This window comes from Cynocephalus volans, chromosome 10, assembly GCF_027409185.1.
Source record: "Cynocephalus volans isolate mCynVol1 chromosome 10, mCynVol1.pri, whole genome shotgun sequence".
Classification (NCBI taxonomy): Eukaryota; Metazoa; Chordata; class Mammalia; order Dermoptera; family Cynocephalidae; genus Cynocephalus; species Cynocephalus volans.
Window position 1 is genome coordinate 28,184,302 of NC_084469.1, and position 15,254 is coordinate 28,199,555.

The 15,254-nt window shown below is 39.6% G+C and overlaps 1 protein-coding gene across 2 annotated transcripts in view; it reads left to right on the plus strand.

The window, feature by feature from the left end:
• The window catches only part of VPS53 (VPS53 subunit of GARP complex), a 152,341-nt gene that overhangs the window by 27,029 nt on the left and 110,058 nt on the right, over positions 1 to 15,254 (plus strand). For both annotated transcript variants that reach the window (XM_063111603.1, XM_063111604.1), the window contains exon 5: positions 14,250 to 14,336. In XM_063111603.1, the coding sequence (XP_062967673.1) occupies positions 14,250 to 14,336 (87 nt within the window). The remainder of the gene's footprint in view (positions 1 to 14,249; positions 14,337 to 15,254) is intronic.

A 15,254-nucleotide genomic window follows, 5' to 3' on the forward strand; every position in this document is an offset into this window, starting at 1 on the left:
TTTAAAGTTTATTCATTCTTTCCAAATCTCTGTTTATGTTCTCTTTCCATCCTTAATGTTGTAGTTCCTCTTTTCTTCCCCTTAGATTAAACAAGCCAGAATTTTTTAAGGCTTTTTCAAAGGTCTTGCTCTTAGATTTATTTATTAATTCTATTCTTTTCCTTTTTCAATTCATTACTTTATACCTTTGTCTTTATTACTTCTTTTATTTCTGTCTTCTTTAAGTTTCTTTTAATTCTTTGTTGTGTAAGAATAAGAATATTTACAGGTATGACTTATTCTTGAATACCACTTTGACCACATGTCCTGAGTGTTAAAATCTATTTTATTGTTGTTATTTTTCTAAATACTCTTTGAATACAGTTTTTATTTCACTTAAGAACAAAAAGTTAAGAGGTTTTTGTTTCTGTTTTTCTTTTTTTCTTTTTTTTTTGCAAGTAGTTTGATGTATTTGATGATCCTTTTTTCAAATTTTTAAAAATTTTATTTAGGAAATATGACATTTTTTGCTTTTTTATATTGCTACATTTTTAACAACTTTATTGAGTTCTAATTCATGTACGATATAACTTATCTGTTTAAAATATACTATTGAGTGGTTTTTGATACATTAGTTTTTTAATTGTGTAAAATATATGTAACATAAATTTATTATTTTATCCATTTTTAAGTGTGTAATCAGTAGCATTAATTACATTCACATGTTATGCAACCATCACTACTTCTGTTTCCAAAACTTGTTCACCATCCCAAACAGGAACTCTGTAGCCATTAAAAATTAACTCCCCCTTTTGCTCTCCCCCCAGCTGTCTGTAACCTGTAATTTACTTTTTATCTTTATGAATTTGCTTATTATAGGTAATTCAATCAAGTAGAATCCTACAGTATTTGACCTTTTGTGTCTGCTATCTTTCATTTATAATGTTTTTATGGTTTATCTGTGTTGTAGCATGTATCAGAACTTGATTCCTTTATAAGGCCGAATAATATTCCATTGTATGGATATACCATATTCTGTTTATCCATTCATCTGTTCATGGACACTTGAGTTGTTTCCACCATTTGGCTATTGTGAACAATGCTGCTACATATATCTGTTCAAGTCCCTGCTTTCAGTTCCTTTTAGTGTGTACCTAGGAGTGGAATTGCTAGATCATATGGTAATTTTTAATCACTTCAATATTTAATCTCTTTGGAACCATTTTTTCCATATTATCCTGAACTTTAATAGGTTAATTTTTTCCCATTAGACATGGCAAGCATTAACTACAAGCATGCTTCCTATTTTGTCTTTATTTAATTCATACAGACTGTGTGTGTCAGATTAGCTATACAGTCTTAAGCTTTTGTGTTCAGTACCTAATAATAGAGATGCTCTCCCCTGCAAAAGTAAAACAACCCTGATTTTTTCTTTTTATTTAGTTAACAAGTCCAGCAGTTGGACTATTTCCTTCCTGACCTTAGAAACACAGGTCTCACTTGTCTGCAACATGATTGTTGAAAGTAGTTTTATAAAAATAGTGTGCCAAGAAGGAACACTGAAGTTTATTATTCTTCTGAGCCATCTCCATATAAATTGGCACTCTTCAAGAGCCAAGGAAGAAGGTCAGGTGTAACTTTTGCCATCTCCTTGTTTCCATGTTAAAGGCAGTCACAAGTTTAAACTCTCCATCTAAAGAGGAAAATGCCATTCATCACTACTGTCACTGCTCTGGCTATTACCCAGGTCATTCTTGCTTTTGATTGCTAATAGTTAGAAATTTTGTAAGGAAAATTCCATCCTTAGTTTGAGGTTGTACGTTAGAAAAATTGCAGTATTACTGCTGACAGGGCAAAGCTTTCTGGATTTCAGGTCCTTGACACAAGAAATCATTCAGATAGTTTTGAATAAAGGGTGAGAATTTCAGACTCTGTTTGCATATAAGAACTTGACCTCTTTTTTCTTCTTCCCTCTTTCATCCATGGAAATACAGTATTTAGAACAGCACAAATTCAGTGCTGTGGTTGTTTTGTCAGCATTTCCATTCATAAATCCCTATTTTCAGGAGTCTGCACTATAGCTATAAAATTTCCTTTGCTCTAATTTAGACTCTGTAGTGGATTGAATTATGTCCCCCCAAACTCACTGAAGCTTGAATTAGTTTTATGTATTAAAAACTTATCCCCCACTGTGACTGTTAAGAGGGTGGGAAATCCTAGTAGGGTAATTAGAAGATGGAGCATTGAAGAAGTGATTGGATTGCAGGACCAGCAGTAGTGAATGGCTTAATAATGGTGGTCAAGGGTGTGGTTCTGAGGGCTTTAAAAGAAGAGTGAATGAGGAAGTTACTCTCTGCTCTCTTGACTCCATCATTTTCACAATGTCGTACCTTGCTGTCACTGTTGCCACCACCAAGGCTTTCATCAAATGTGTTCCCTGGACTTTGAACTTCACACCCTCTGAAACTGTAAGCAAATAAATTTTGTTTTCTTTATGAAATATCTAGTTCCGTGTATTTTTTATAAGCAACAGAAATGGACTAATACTCCAGGATCTCTTCTGGAAGGAAATTAATTTTGCAAAACCAGAGATAATGCTTTTTGAGTCTGTTTTATAGTTGTCTAAATTAAAGCTCTAAAATACACAAGAAACTTGTTGTCCTCCATAGAGTATTGGATCACATGCCAGGATTTCTGATTTCCGTTTCCAAATTATATTGTAGACTCTGAACAGACGCTGTGTTCATCTCTAGGTATTATATGTGATACCTAGAATATGGATGGTAGGCAAAATATGTGAGTACCACTCTCATAATAGCCCTCAATTAGAAGGGGGACATTTTTTCTGGAGATGTATTTGCTGACAAGTAAATTTGATGGTCCAAAACTGGCTTTTATAAAGCAAGAGAAGAGGTGAATTAAGGAGTCTTTACCCCATCTCAGACCTAATTACTAACCCTTTTCTCCTTGTCATACTTGAACTTTTCTTGTTCCCAGTCACAAGGAAACAGTAGGGACAGATAGCCTACTGTTATTCTTATGATAACACCATAAGCTAGGCCACGTGCTGTTTCTAGTAAGTCAGAAATCTACACTTTTCCTTTTTTTACTGAATGCTTGGAGATTCTAATCTTTAAGAGATTTCTGGTGACTAAATTAGCATCTTGTGGGCAGCTTCCAGTACCACTTGTCAGCTCTGGAGTTTTTTAGATCTCTAGAATTAAGAATGTACTCTTCTAAGGCTAATATGTCTTTTTGATTGATGCACTATAAGCAAAGACATTTTGAGTTGCTTTTGCAGAACATACGTTTTTGAGTCATTTGTCTTGGTCTATGATGCTAATGATTTATTGCAATATAAATGTTTTCTTTGCATTCCACAAAATGTTGTTGACTATTTTACTTTACTTAATCCTCACAAAGATGTGAATTAGGCTTTGTAGATGTTATTCTGCCCATTTTGCAGATGAAGAAATGGGCTCAGTTTCTGTGACTTGCCCCAAAATCACACTCAGTGAATTAATCATAGATCCAGATTTTCTTATTCCTAGTATGCTGCATACTTGGTCATACCAAATTCCCCTTTTAAACTGTGACAAACATTTAAAACCAGATTTAGAAGCCACTTTTTTTCGCTGCAGAACTTGAGTTGTTTATAGTAGTCTCGAATGATTCCTTGTATTTCAGATGAATCAGTTGTAATATCGCCTTTTTCATTTCTAATTTTTGTTATTTGAGTCTTCTCTCTTCTTTTTTTTGTTAGCCATGCTAATGGTTTGTCAATTTTATTTATCTTTTCAAAAAACCAACTTTTTGATTCGTTGATCTTTTGAATTGTTTTTTGGTTTTCAATTTCATTTAGTTCTGCTCTGATCTTAATGATTTCTTTCCGTCTGCTAACTTTAGGATTGGATTGTTCTTGTTTTTCTAGTTCTTTAAGGTGAAGTGTTAGGTTGTTCACTTGCCATCTTTCCATTCTTCTGAAGTGAGCATTTAATGCAATAAATTTTCCCCTCAATACTGCTTTTGCAGTATCCCACAGGTTTTGGTATGATGTATCATTGTTTTCATTAGTTTCAATAAACTTTTTGATTTCCTGCTTGATTTCTTCTTGGACCCATATGTCATTAAGTAGAATGCTGTTTAATTTCCATGTGTTTGTATAGTTTCCAGAGTTTTGTTTGTTATTAATTTCTAGTTTTAATCCATTGTGGTCTGAGAAGATACATGGGATAATTCCAATTTTTTTGAATTTACTGAGACTTGATTTGTGACCTAATATGTGATCTATCCTGGAGAATGATCCATGTGCTGCTGAGAAGAATGAATATTCTGAGGTTGTTGGGTGGAATGTTCTGTAGATATCTGCCAATTCCAATTGGTCTAGAGTCTTGTTTAGATCTTGTGTTTCTCTACTGATTCTTTGCCTAGATGATCTGTCTAATATTGACAGTGGAGTGTTCAGGTCCCCTGCTATTATGGTATTAGTGTCTATTTCCTTCTTTAGGTCTAATAGAGTTTGTTTTATAAATCTGGCTGCTCCAACATTGGGTGCGTACATATTTATGATTGTTATGTCTTCTTGATGGATCAGTCCTTTTATCATTAAGTAGTGTCCCTCATTGTCTCTTTTTATGGTTTTTAGTTTAAAGTCTATTTTGTCAGATATAAGAATAGCCACTCCAGCTCGTTTTTCTTTTCTGTTTGCATGGTAAATCTTTTTCCATCCTTTCACTCTTAGTCTGTGTGAATCTTTATGGGTGAGGTGGGTCTCTTGTAGGCAGCATATAGTTGGGTCCTGCTTTTTGATCCAGTCAGCCAGTCTGTGTCTTTTAATTGGGGAATTTAAGCCTTTAACATTAAGAGTTGTTATGCTGCAGAACTTGAGAAGTTAACTGGATCACAAGGGAATCCAAACAAGGGCAGTGACCATGGCCTCATTAATCAGTCCTTCTCAGCATGATGAAGAAACCGGACTGCAAGAAGAACTCAAGGATGAAAAGAGAACTATGTGTTCACTGCACACCCGTGCTACTGAAAATATAGGAATCAATGCAATCCAGAAGAGAATAAGTGAAATAGGAAGAGGGAGAATCATTCAGATGAAGCTCCAAGGGGGACCATAGCCTAAAGGGCATTTGGTACAGAAGGTGTCCCTAAAAATTAGCTGACGGACATTCAAATGTCACCGCAAAAGGATGTTTTCTCCTGAACGAAGACCCATAATATAGATGAGAGTTACTAGGCGACTAAAATTAGAAGTAACAGTAAGATATGGGGAATTAGAATGAAGTAAGTAACCTCTAACTTGGCAACTGGAAGTCTTAGCTATTTGTGGGAAGTAGTCCTCTGTTAAACTTGGACACGTTGTCCACATTCCTTTAAATGTGCCCTGTTTCCTAAAGTATTGAATTTCTGTACTTTTTATTCAGCAAAAGCAGCTAAGACTTTTGCTTAAACATTTCCTTTTTTTTTTTTTTTTTTTGCCATTTGGAGTTGTTTCTTTAAATGCACTCATCCTCAAGGGTTACCTTTCATCAAAGGAAGCTGAAAGCCCAGCTATTCCAGGGCTAACATATTTTAAGTTATGGGTGATAACAGATATAAGCAGAACTTGAAAATGTAAATGTTTAGTCTTGTTCGGGCACTGCTGAATTTGTGTCCCAGCCTCGTCTTGTGATTTTAACTTCTGGCTTGTCTCCTAAAAACAATAAAAACGAGCTCTTTGGTTCACATTTTCAGTGGGTGTGCTTTGCAGAAATCATAAATAAAAGTAACTTATGTGGAACAGAGCATTTTAACAAATAAGGTGAGAATTACTCCCTTTGCTCTTTACATTCTTTTGGTTCACAAACTTGGAAAGAAATCTGTGCTTTAAATAAAGCCTTTTTGTATTCAGTGATTCTGAATGGACTATGGAAGAATTAGTGTCAATACCAGTGATTCTCATTTGATGGGTGCCATCTGGCACTTGGCCAGGGCTGCCAGATCTGGAAGGTACCTGGTGTGTTCAAGGATGCAGGGAAGCACAGTGCTTTACACATGCAGCCATCCATAACTCTGAGATTCCTGTAGCCTCTGCTACTGTTTGGCACCATTGTGGGTAATGGGCTGCATTGTTCCTATTGCTGAGGCTTCTTAAAGCACCTCCTCTCCAGCTGGGGATGCCCTGTTTCCATAGCAGCAGCTCTCAGTGGTGCCAGAGTGGCCAGCAGTATCAAAAGAAGGGACTTTCCATAAGTAGAGGCTACTTAACCCTAGGAGTCTACCTTCAGTGGGCATCATAAGATCCTCTGTTTAGGGTTTATGAGATGTGATAGCCCTCATTAATGTTTCTGCTTTCTTGCAGACTCCCTCACTTTGCAAATGATGCTGCCATTCTTTAGTCATACCTCTTTGTCTCATTCTTATCTTACAGTTATTTATATTTATTATATATATTCCTTACAAGCTCTTTAAACACATGTCTCTGTCTAGTGATCTTTTTCTCTCAGTATATAGCACAGTGTGTATAGTAGGCACTCACCTTTTATTAAAGGAATAAACAAAAGACTTAAACTTTTTCTGGAGAATGTCTCATTTTCAACATTGTTCAAAGATATCCCCCTGGTCCGTGACTCAATCTTCTGAGAATGCCTGCAGACACTGCACTTAACCAGCTTATTTACAAACCTCTAAAAGACAAGTCAACAACCTTTGACTCTTAGAGGTGTAGTCTCGTCTGAAATATTGTACTCCATCTGGGAGATCTGGGAATATTATAGTTGCCAGTTAGTGAGCACCCCCCCACACACACACTTTTTTTTTCTTTTTTTCTCTCTATTTTGTGAGCCCCTTCTATGAGCTGGGTGCTTTATGTACTCAGTCAGGATTCTCTTGACTGCAAAAGACAGAAATTCCAATTCAAGCTGGCTTAGGCAAAAAGGGGGATTATTTGGGAGGATCCTGTCATGTCTTGTTTTGAAGCAGAAGTTGAACAGTCTGACCATCAGAAGAATAGTGTCTCAGCTGGGCTTATTAAACAACTGAAGTAAAGGACTGGAATAATGCTCAGTATCTTTCTGTTCTCTGTGTGTTAGCTTCATCACATCTACCTAGAGACGAGCCTCCTCCCTTACTGGGGAACCTAGCTGCTATCTAACTCAGTCTCACATCTTGGGTCTTCTACCAACAGAGAGAGATGAAGTCTCTTTTCCAATTCTAGTTCTGGAAAAATCACAGAAAAAACTCCAATTGGCTCAGCTTGGGCTTGATCTGCCCCTTGGACAGCAGACTCTGTAAGAACATGGAGAAAGGAAGATTAGCAGGAGGAGGGAAGAGTACTGGGTAAACAATTCCAAAGATGTTCACTACTAAACACTGTATTTCTTCCTAACAGAAACTCTTTGAGATAAGTGATAATATTTCCATTCTAGAAATTATGAAACTGTGCCTCGTAGAGGGTATATGGCTTGACAGAGCTGACACAGTAAGTGGCAAGGCCAAGATTCGAATCTCAGTCTGCTGGTCCAAAAGCCCTTGCTTTGAACTAACACAATGTGTTGCTTTTCCACACAATAGAAAAGAAAAGGGAACCTGTAGATAGATGTAAAGTTGGAAAACAGAAATGGTAGGATAATAGTGGAAAAATCTAATTTCTTCCCAATAACCTTGAATATTAGCATCTTCTTTTTTCAAAGAACAGTTTAAAGCCATACCAGTTCTTCTGAAAATGAACCTTTTCTCCTTCCTGTAGTGGCAACCTGGGGTCTCAGTTTAAAAATTTCTAAAAGGCTGCCTGTGGACTCACAGGATAAAGGCAATATAATTCACTGATAGAGCAAACTGCAAAATTAGATGCATCTGAGAGCCAGAGGGGATGTTTATTTCTCCAGGCATTTCCATTGGATCAAAGCCCCTCTATCTACACAGGTAGCAAACAACAGTTCTGCCAAAAAAAGAAAAAGAATAAAAGGGAAAGAAGAAAGCAGTAGAGTCTGTGCCAGGTTCCATAATGCTTATCTTCTATGCACAAGACAGTGTGGCTTTGGAAGCCTGTCCAGAATCTACTCCAGGAGGCAAGGAAAATTAAGAGTTACAGTTATAATTCATGATGCACAGAAATACACAGATATTGTAATTGGTTATGTTGAGTCTCCTAGACTAGCTCAGTGGGTTGCTTTTCATCTGATTACAGAATTGAGGTTACTAAAGAGAGCCACTATAGTAACTGCTTCTTAATAACACCCTCAAATGCAGGCTGTAGGCATGCTCCAGTGCTCAGTTCAGAAACTCCAGTTAGAATAGATTGAGAGCAGACATTTTGGGGGGTGATTAGTTCTGTTTTTAATCCAAATACAGATTAGAATGGAAAAGTAGCCACATTTTATTTTAAAGAGTTTCTAGGGACAGTGCCAGAATCTTTCTTTCAGAACATTTTCTGATTAACCAGGTAGTAAAAGTATTTTAACATTTTTTAAAAAGTAAAATCTTGACTTTTTAAAGGTCTTATCATTCTTCCAACTACAAAATGCTCTTCTTTCTGCGTAATTGATTACCAGAGGTTAGATATCAAATATTAGGCGGTATGTTGAGAATGGACTTGCTTGATAAAGTTAATACTTCAGAGGAACCTTTTTGACTCTGGAAAATGAATTATATTAAATTTCCCCAACTTTAGTACATTTTTATAACAAGCAAAAGTATTCCAATCAGAAAAAAAGTCTGGCAGACAGTTTATCTTTCTCAAAAACCAAAACGTAAGATTGTGTAAGTCTTACTTGTTTGCTGGAAGAAAAACGTGGTGCCTTCATCAGAGACAGTTCTGGTAGGATGCCAGATTAAGAATAAATGGGAAATAGGGACAGGAATCCTTTCTCTGAGAAGGGATCAAACAAACTTCTTCAGGCTTTAGATCTAAGTACAGAACTTGGCCTTTTTTGCTTTTTTTAGCTAATGTCATAGTTTTCGGGGGTTGGCTAGAAGATGGTGGTTATAATCCCATCAGCATGTCACCATAACATGACATGACCTGCAATAACACAGTATTCTGTGCAAGCGGTGCCCAAGAAAGTCAGTCCTTTCTAGTGGTCAGTTGCCTGCAGAGGCTACTGTAGCACTTTTTTACACCATGACCCAACATTTTTTAGAAGGCTCCAGTGGGTTTAGAATATAACCTCTTGCAGCATCTTGGGCATTAGACTCCATGTTAGCCAAATAGATAATAGTTATAGAATGCGTGGTGTGTGATTTTGAACCACTGCTTATAATTGGGCCTGAAGTTAGGGGAAACGATGGATGTCTGCATACCTCACTTAGGGCAGTAGTGTCAGCACTGCCACTCTTATGTGTGCTCTGTGATGTTTTTAATCAGTTGGCAAATGTTTGTAGAGTTCCTGCTGTGCTCAAGCTTTGGTTAGATGACAAAGGTAAGATGACCATATAATTTATCACCAGAGTCACTTTTGAGAGTGAGAGGGAGCTATTAATAATTATGCTGAGACAGTAGTCATAAACTGGGCCTGTCCCAGGTAAACCAAAATGGATGATTGCTTTAACAATAGGAGATATAAGAATGCCATTCCCACCCTTGGTGCACACTCTAGAGGATACTAATAACCCTATTAAAGAGCTAATAATTGTACACTAAACAATTCAAAAACATTATTTTAAAACGTCCTCCTCTTCTGTAATTATCCTGTTACCACCCCAAATCAATTTTTCCCGTTATACTGAATCATTCCTACAACATACATGCACAAACATTTTTCATCTTTAAAAATTCCTCCCTTCTCCCTATCTATAGCCCCATTTTTGTCTTATTATAGCAAAAACTTCTTGAAAAAACAGTCTATACCAGGTTTACATACTTTTTCTATTAAGGGCCAGATTATAAATATTTTAGCCTTTATAGACCATATGGTCTCTGTTGCAACTATTCGTCTCTGCCATTGTATGGCAAGAGTCACCACAGATAATTCCCAAATGGATAGGTTTGGCTGTCTTCCAAAAAACATTATTTACAAAAAGAGGTGGCAGACCAGATTAGGCCCTCGGGCCATCATTTGCTGGCCCCTGCTATGTCACTGTGTCCACTTCATCATGTCATCACTGTTTACTCCATTCCCTTGACTTCACTGAAACTGCTCTTGTCAAGGTCATCAACGATGTCCCCGTTGTCAAAGTCAGTGGCAATTCTCTGTCTTAATCATAAATGAATTTTCAACAACATAAGACATAATCACTCTTCCTCCTTCAAACACTTTTGTTTGGCTTCTGTGACACCATAGTCCCTGGTTTTCTCTTATGTCCCTGGTGGTTTTTCTCCTGCATCTTTGTCCCTTCCTTCTTCTATACTTCTGAACATTGGAGTGCCCCAGGGCTGAGACCTCAGCCATCTCCTCTTCTCTGTTCTTTCTATGAGGTGTCGTCTTCGTCTTACAGACTTAAATATCATCTCTAAAGTGATGACTTCTAAATTTAAATCTCTAGCTCTCACGTCTCTTCCAAGCTCCAGACTCATATGTCCAACTTGATATCTTCACTTGATATCAAATAGGCTATGCATCCTTATCACATTGAAGTTAAACTCTATTTCCAGCCCTATCCCTACCACCAGCATCACACATAACCTGCCTGTCAAACCTGTCCTGTCTTCCCTAGCTCATGGAACCATTCACTAGTTTTTCAAACCAAAACCTAGTAGTAATCCTTGATTCTTCCCTTTCCCTCACTACTCACAGGCAGTCCATCAGTGAGTCATGTGGGTTATACCTTCACATAAATCTCAAATTGCTCCATTGCTTCCCATCACATAGCAGCCAGGGAGATCATTTATACATGTAAACCATATGCCAGTCCCTTGTGTAAACCCTCAGTGACCCCTCATTGTGCTTAGAACAGGATGCTTTCTATCAGGCCTTTGAGGCCCTCCATGCTCCTGCTTCTGCCTGCCTCTCCAAATTATTTCCTAACACTTTCCTCTCTGATACTGCACTACATCCATTGTTTTTCTTTTTGGTCCTCTGAAACACCAAGGTCTTTTCTGTGCTGGGGTCTTTGCATTGCTGTTCTATTTGGAATTCTCTTATTCCAAATCTACAAATCCTGAGTCTTCCTAGTCCTGCAGGTCCCAGTTTTTGTTTTTGTTTTTTAATTGAATCATAATTGATTATACATATTTTGGGGGTTCAACATTAATGTATGTTGATCAAATCAATATTATTAGCATGTATATTATTACAAGTCATACTTATTTTTTATGCCCCTTACCCAATCTCTCCCCATCCACATCTCCCTCCCCCCTTCCACCTCTGACAACCCTAGATTTGTTCTCTCCTTCTGAAAGAGGAAGGGGCCCAGTGGCAGCAGTGGTGTGCCTGGTTGTGGGAGGAGGGGTCTGTCCTAGGCTGCAGACCTCAGGACCCCAGGTGGGCCCTGTGGCAGCGGCAGTGTGCCTGGTTGTGGGAGGAGGGGTCGGTCTCCGGCTCCATCTGTTATTATATTCTAAGTTGTTGTTGTGGAGCAGTTGGGTGGGAGGGGGAGAAGGGAAAGGGGAAGCAAATAGGGTGGGAGAAGGAGGAAGGAGGAGGGGTATGGTTGAGGCCCATGGCAGAGACCAGGGGGAGACCAGGGGGCTTCCAGCAGTGGTTCAGTGGTAGTCACTGGGCTGGGGGGCATGGCTGAGATCCCCCAGCCTTCCCCCCTCCCTGGCTTGGGGGCCCAGAGGGCTTCTGGTCCTTCTAGGTTTTATAGGTATTCTTTGGTGCAATGAGACCTTTTCTAGTTAATGTCAAACTTTGTTTCTGGTCTGTGGGTATTTTGTTTTTTCTTTCAGTTCTATGTTGGATTATTCACTGTTCCCACTACTTAAACTCTGCACTGGAACTAATTTGTTGTCCTTTGCTTACTTGCAAAATGGGGGAACTTCCTGTGGGGACCAGCACGTAAGCCCTGTAGTTGAGCTAAATTGCTGCTTTGCTGCTGATTCCCTGGGGAAGGCTTTTTGTGCAGCTCAGATTTTAATGGTTGAGTTTGTAGGTACTTATGGGTCTCGTGAGATCTAGTTTCTACACCTGGTTTGTGTAGAAACTCTGGTCTGGGCCTGACTCTTTTCAGCAAACTGCTCCCCCTGTAGTTCTATATTCCCAGCTTGTCTCCACTGAGTGGTCCTGCACTGATTGGGGTGCAGATCAGCTGTCCATGCTGTGCCCCAGTGTTCCCCAGGTGGGCCTGTCTCCCCCACTGCCTGCATTCCAAACACTTCGCATGGGACGGACTGTGTGCCAGTGCCTTGTGATGACTCACTGGGCTCTGTTGGGTCCATGGGAACCCTGTTAGTGGTCCTGCTGGCCTGAGGGCCACCAAGGCCCTCCTCTCCCCTGCTGCCTCCAAGCAACTTCATAGGAAGGGCAAAGCTGTGGCTTTTGCCAGTTCTTGCTCCTAGCATTCACCAGTCCCAGGCTTGAAGTGGCTGGGATTTCAAATGGTGGAAGTGATCCTTTCTTTCTCTCGTTGTGGCTTCTCTTGCCTTCATGAACCCCGTAGGTCTCTCCTCCTCTTCCCCTGATCTCTAGTGGCCCCAGCTTGGCTGTCATTGCTTTTCAATAGTTGTTGTAGGGAAAATATAGGAAAATGGTCTGGGCCCCTCAGATGTTCAGAATCTTGCCGAGCATTTGTTGTAAATATGCATGTGTGCCCAGGTGTTCCTTGACTGTTGTCTAATGTAATTGTATATGTGCTCCCAGGTGTCCTGGGTTATGGACTTAAGTATAAAGGACAAGTGGCTCTGATCCATGGTGCCCCCTACCCCCGGGATGCCCCCAGGCGGGGGCCATGGGGAAGCTGCTACTGCTGCTGGAGGCTGTTGCTGGAAGCTGTTGCTGCTAGTGCCCAGGGGATGCCCTGAGAGGCCACCACCACTACTTGCTACTGCTGCTGTAAGCTGCTGCTGCTAGTGCTGAGGACTAAGCTCGTGTTGTCTGCTGATGGCTCCTGGGATTTTTCCAAATTACCTAGCGTGGACCTGTGTGTGAGGGGTCTGGTGACCCAGCCTGACATGTGAGGGGTCTGGTGACCCAGTCTGTACAACGGGTTTGAAGGGTCTCTGAGCTCTAGTCGTGTAGCTTTACAATTGGCTACGTCGGCAGGAGTCCAGCAATAGCCCCAACCAGCAATTGGTGTGGTGTAGCTATGGCCCTAACCCTGCAGTTGTAAATTGGTTGATTTGTGGGAGAGAGTGATGCTAGGGACCATCTATTCCGCCCTCTTGACCAGAAGCCCAGGTCCCAGTTTTTATGCACTTTCATGGACACCTTCCATGACCACTGTCTCCCTTATTCTCATCACTCTGCTTGATTCCTTCACCACACCTGTCATACTCAGGAATTTTGTTTCTTTATTTAGTGCTTTTCCAGTATCTCCTCCCCCCACTTCTCAAAGTAAGTTCCTAAGGATAGGGAGAGAGACCATACCTGTCTTGTCTACCATTGGATTCCCAGTACTTACTTAGAATAATGCCTGGAATGTGGAAGGCATTCAGTAAATAGTGATTGAATGATTGAAAGAATGAATTAATGAAATGCTGACTATTGTGGCTGGCACTGTAACTGCCACAGGAATTCAGAGTAGCAGTTCAGCCATAGGTAGTCTTTGGCCACTGGACAGTGAAGTACATATGTTCTACACACGTGTGGCTCAGGAATCCTCACAACTCCCCTTCTTGCAGAAGATACTGTGGCTTGTAATATTTTTAATGTGTATCATCCATCTTTGTGGGTTTTTATTTCACCAGAAGCATTTGGCTCGCTGTTAGAAAGTATTCCTTTCTAACTCCGTTTCATTGGTTTCCAAATGGACTATTACAAATATCTTTAAGATTTGCCACAATTCTGGAGTCTCCATGCTGTCCTGATTTTTTTGAAGGCACAATCTTCTGGACCTTCCAAATCCACAGCTTCCCTACGCCCATGTTAGAGCCACCTCTGTCTCCCTACAGGCTTTGAAGTTTACAGATGTGCAAGTCCTGTTTATTTGTTATCCTCAATTACATGTGTAGTAATCACTGAGATAAAGGGAAATCTGATGCAGATTGGTAAGTGTCCTGAGTATTTACCTGTATCCAAATACTGGACTCTATATGTCTGTTACTTTGGTACGGTTAGATTGTTGGCATAAGTGCAATGAACCAAAAGAACTTTATGGTAATTTTCTTTTGAGGCTGGAATTGATTACAGTGTAGTAACTGGTGCTGTCTTGCACTGCTTATTTTTCATTTGTTTCTCTTATTCTAGGCACTTGAAGAGGCTCAGAAAGCTATTCAACAACTCTTTGGCAAAATCAAAGATATCAAAGACAAAGCAGAAAAATCGGAGCAAATGGTGAGTTTGTTTCTTCCAACTTTTTTGAACCAAAAGAGGACATTAGCTTCTCATCCAGTCATACTAACTACTGGGCTTTTTCCTCCCATTTCCTGCCAACCACAGTCATCCACATCTCTAAAGCAAGCAAGCCCCTGTGAGTACATTCCAGATTGATTCAGGGGAGCTCTTAGACATCAGTGACTCACCCTCCCTGCTACCCAACATTTGCAGCCCTGTTTTTAAATAGGAAAAGTTTTCTCTGTCTCCTTTCCCCAAAATAGTTTCCTAGTTATTTTAGATTCCTTTCTCTAGCATTTGTTTATATCATACATTTCTCAATTGGTAGCACACTAAAACTGGTGTTGGATCTGGGAGGTGGGATATGTCTTGCCCATGATCCATACATATGGTTTTGATTAAGTTCTCCCTCTACATTTGCGTCCCCAAGTGATGTACTCAGGAGGCCTCTCTGCTGACCAAGAATCCAGCATATTCACCCACAGTACTCCGTGGGAAGCATTGGGAAGTTCTGGCTCCAGGGTTCATATTCTAACTAATATAATGTCTCTGAATTATCTCTGAATTCCAGTTTCTTCAACTGTAAAATAAGAATAATAGCCTGTACCTTACATGGTTGTTGTGAGAATTAAATGTGTGAAGAGCACTGAGCACAGTACTATGGATTTAGATTTGTGGTCCTTCCCCAAGGATGCACTACACTCAGCACCGTTCAGGGGCTGTTGAAGCACGATTATGTGGTGACACTATCAGATGTGACTTTTGCTACAGTTTATTATACTCAGATTTCTTATTCATTGATATCCTTATGATTCCAGTCTGCTGTTCTGAACTAAGCTCCCTCTTCCAGGTGAGGGAGGAAGAAATGACAGTTTGAGTAAACTGCTTCTAAGGTTATTAGATGTCTTTTTTTTTTTT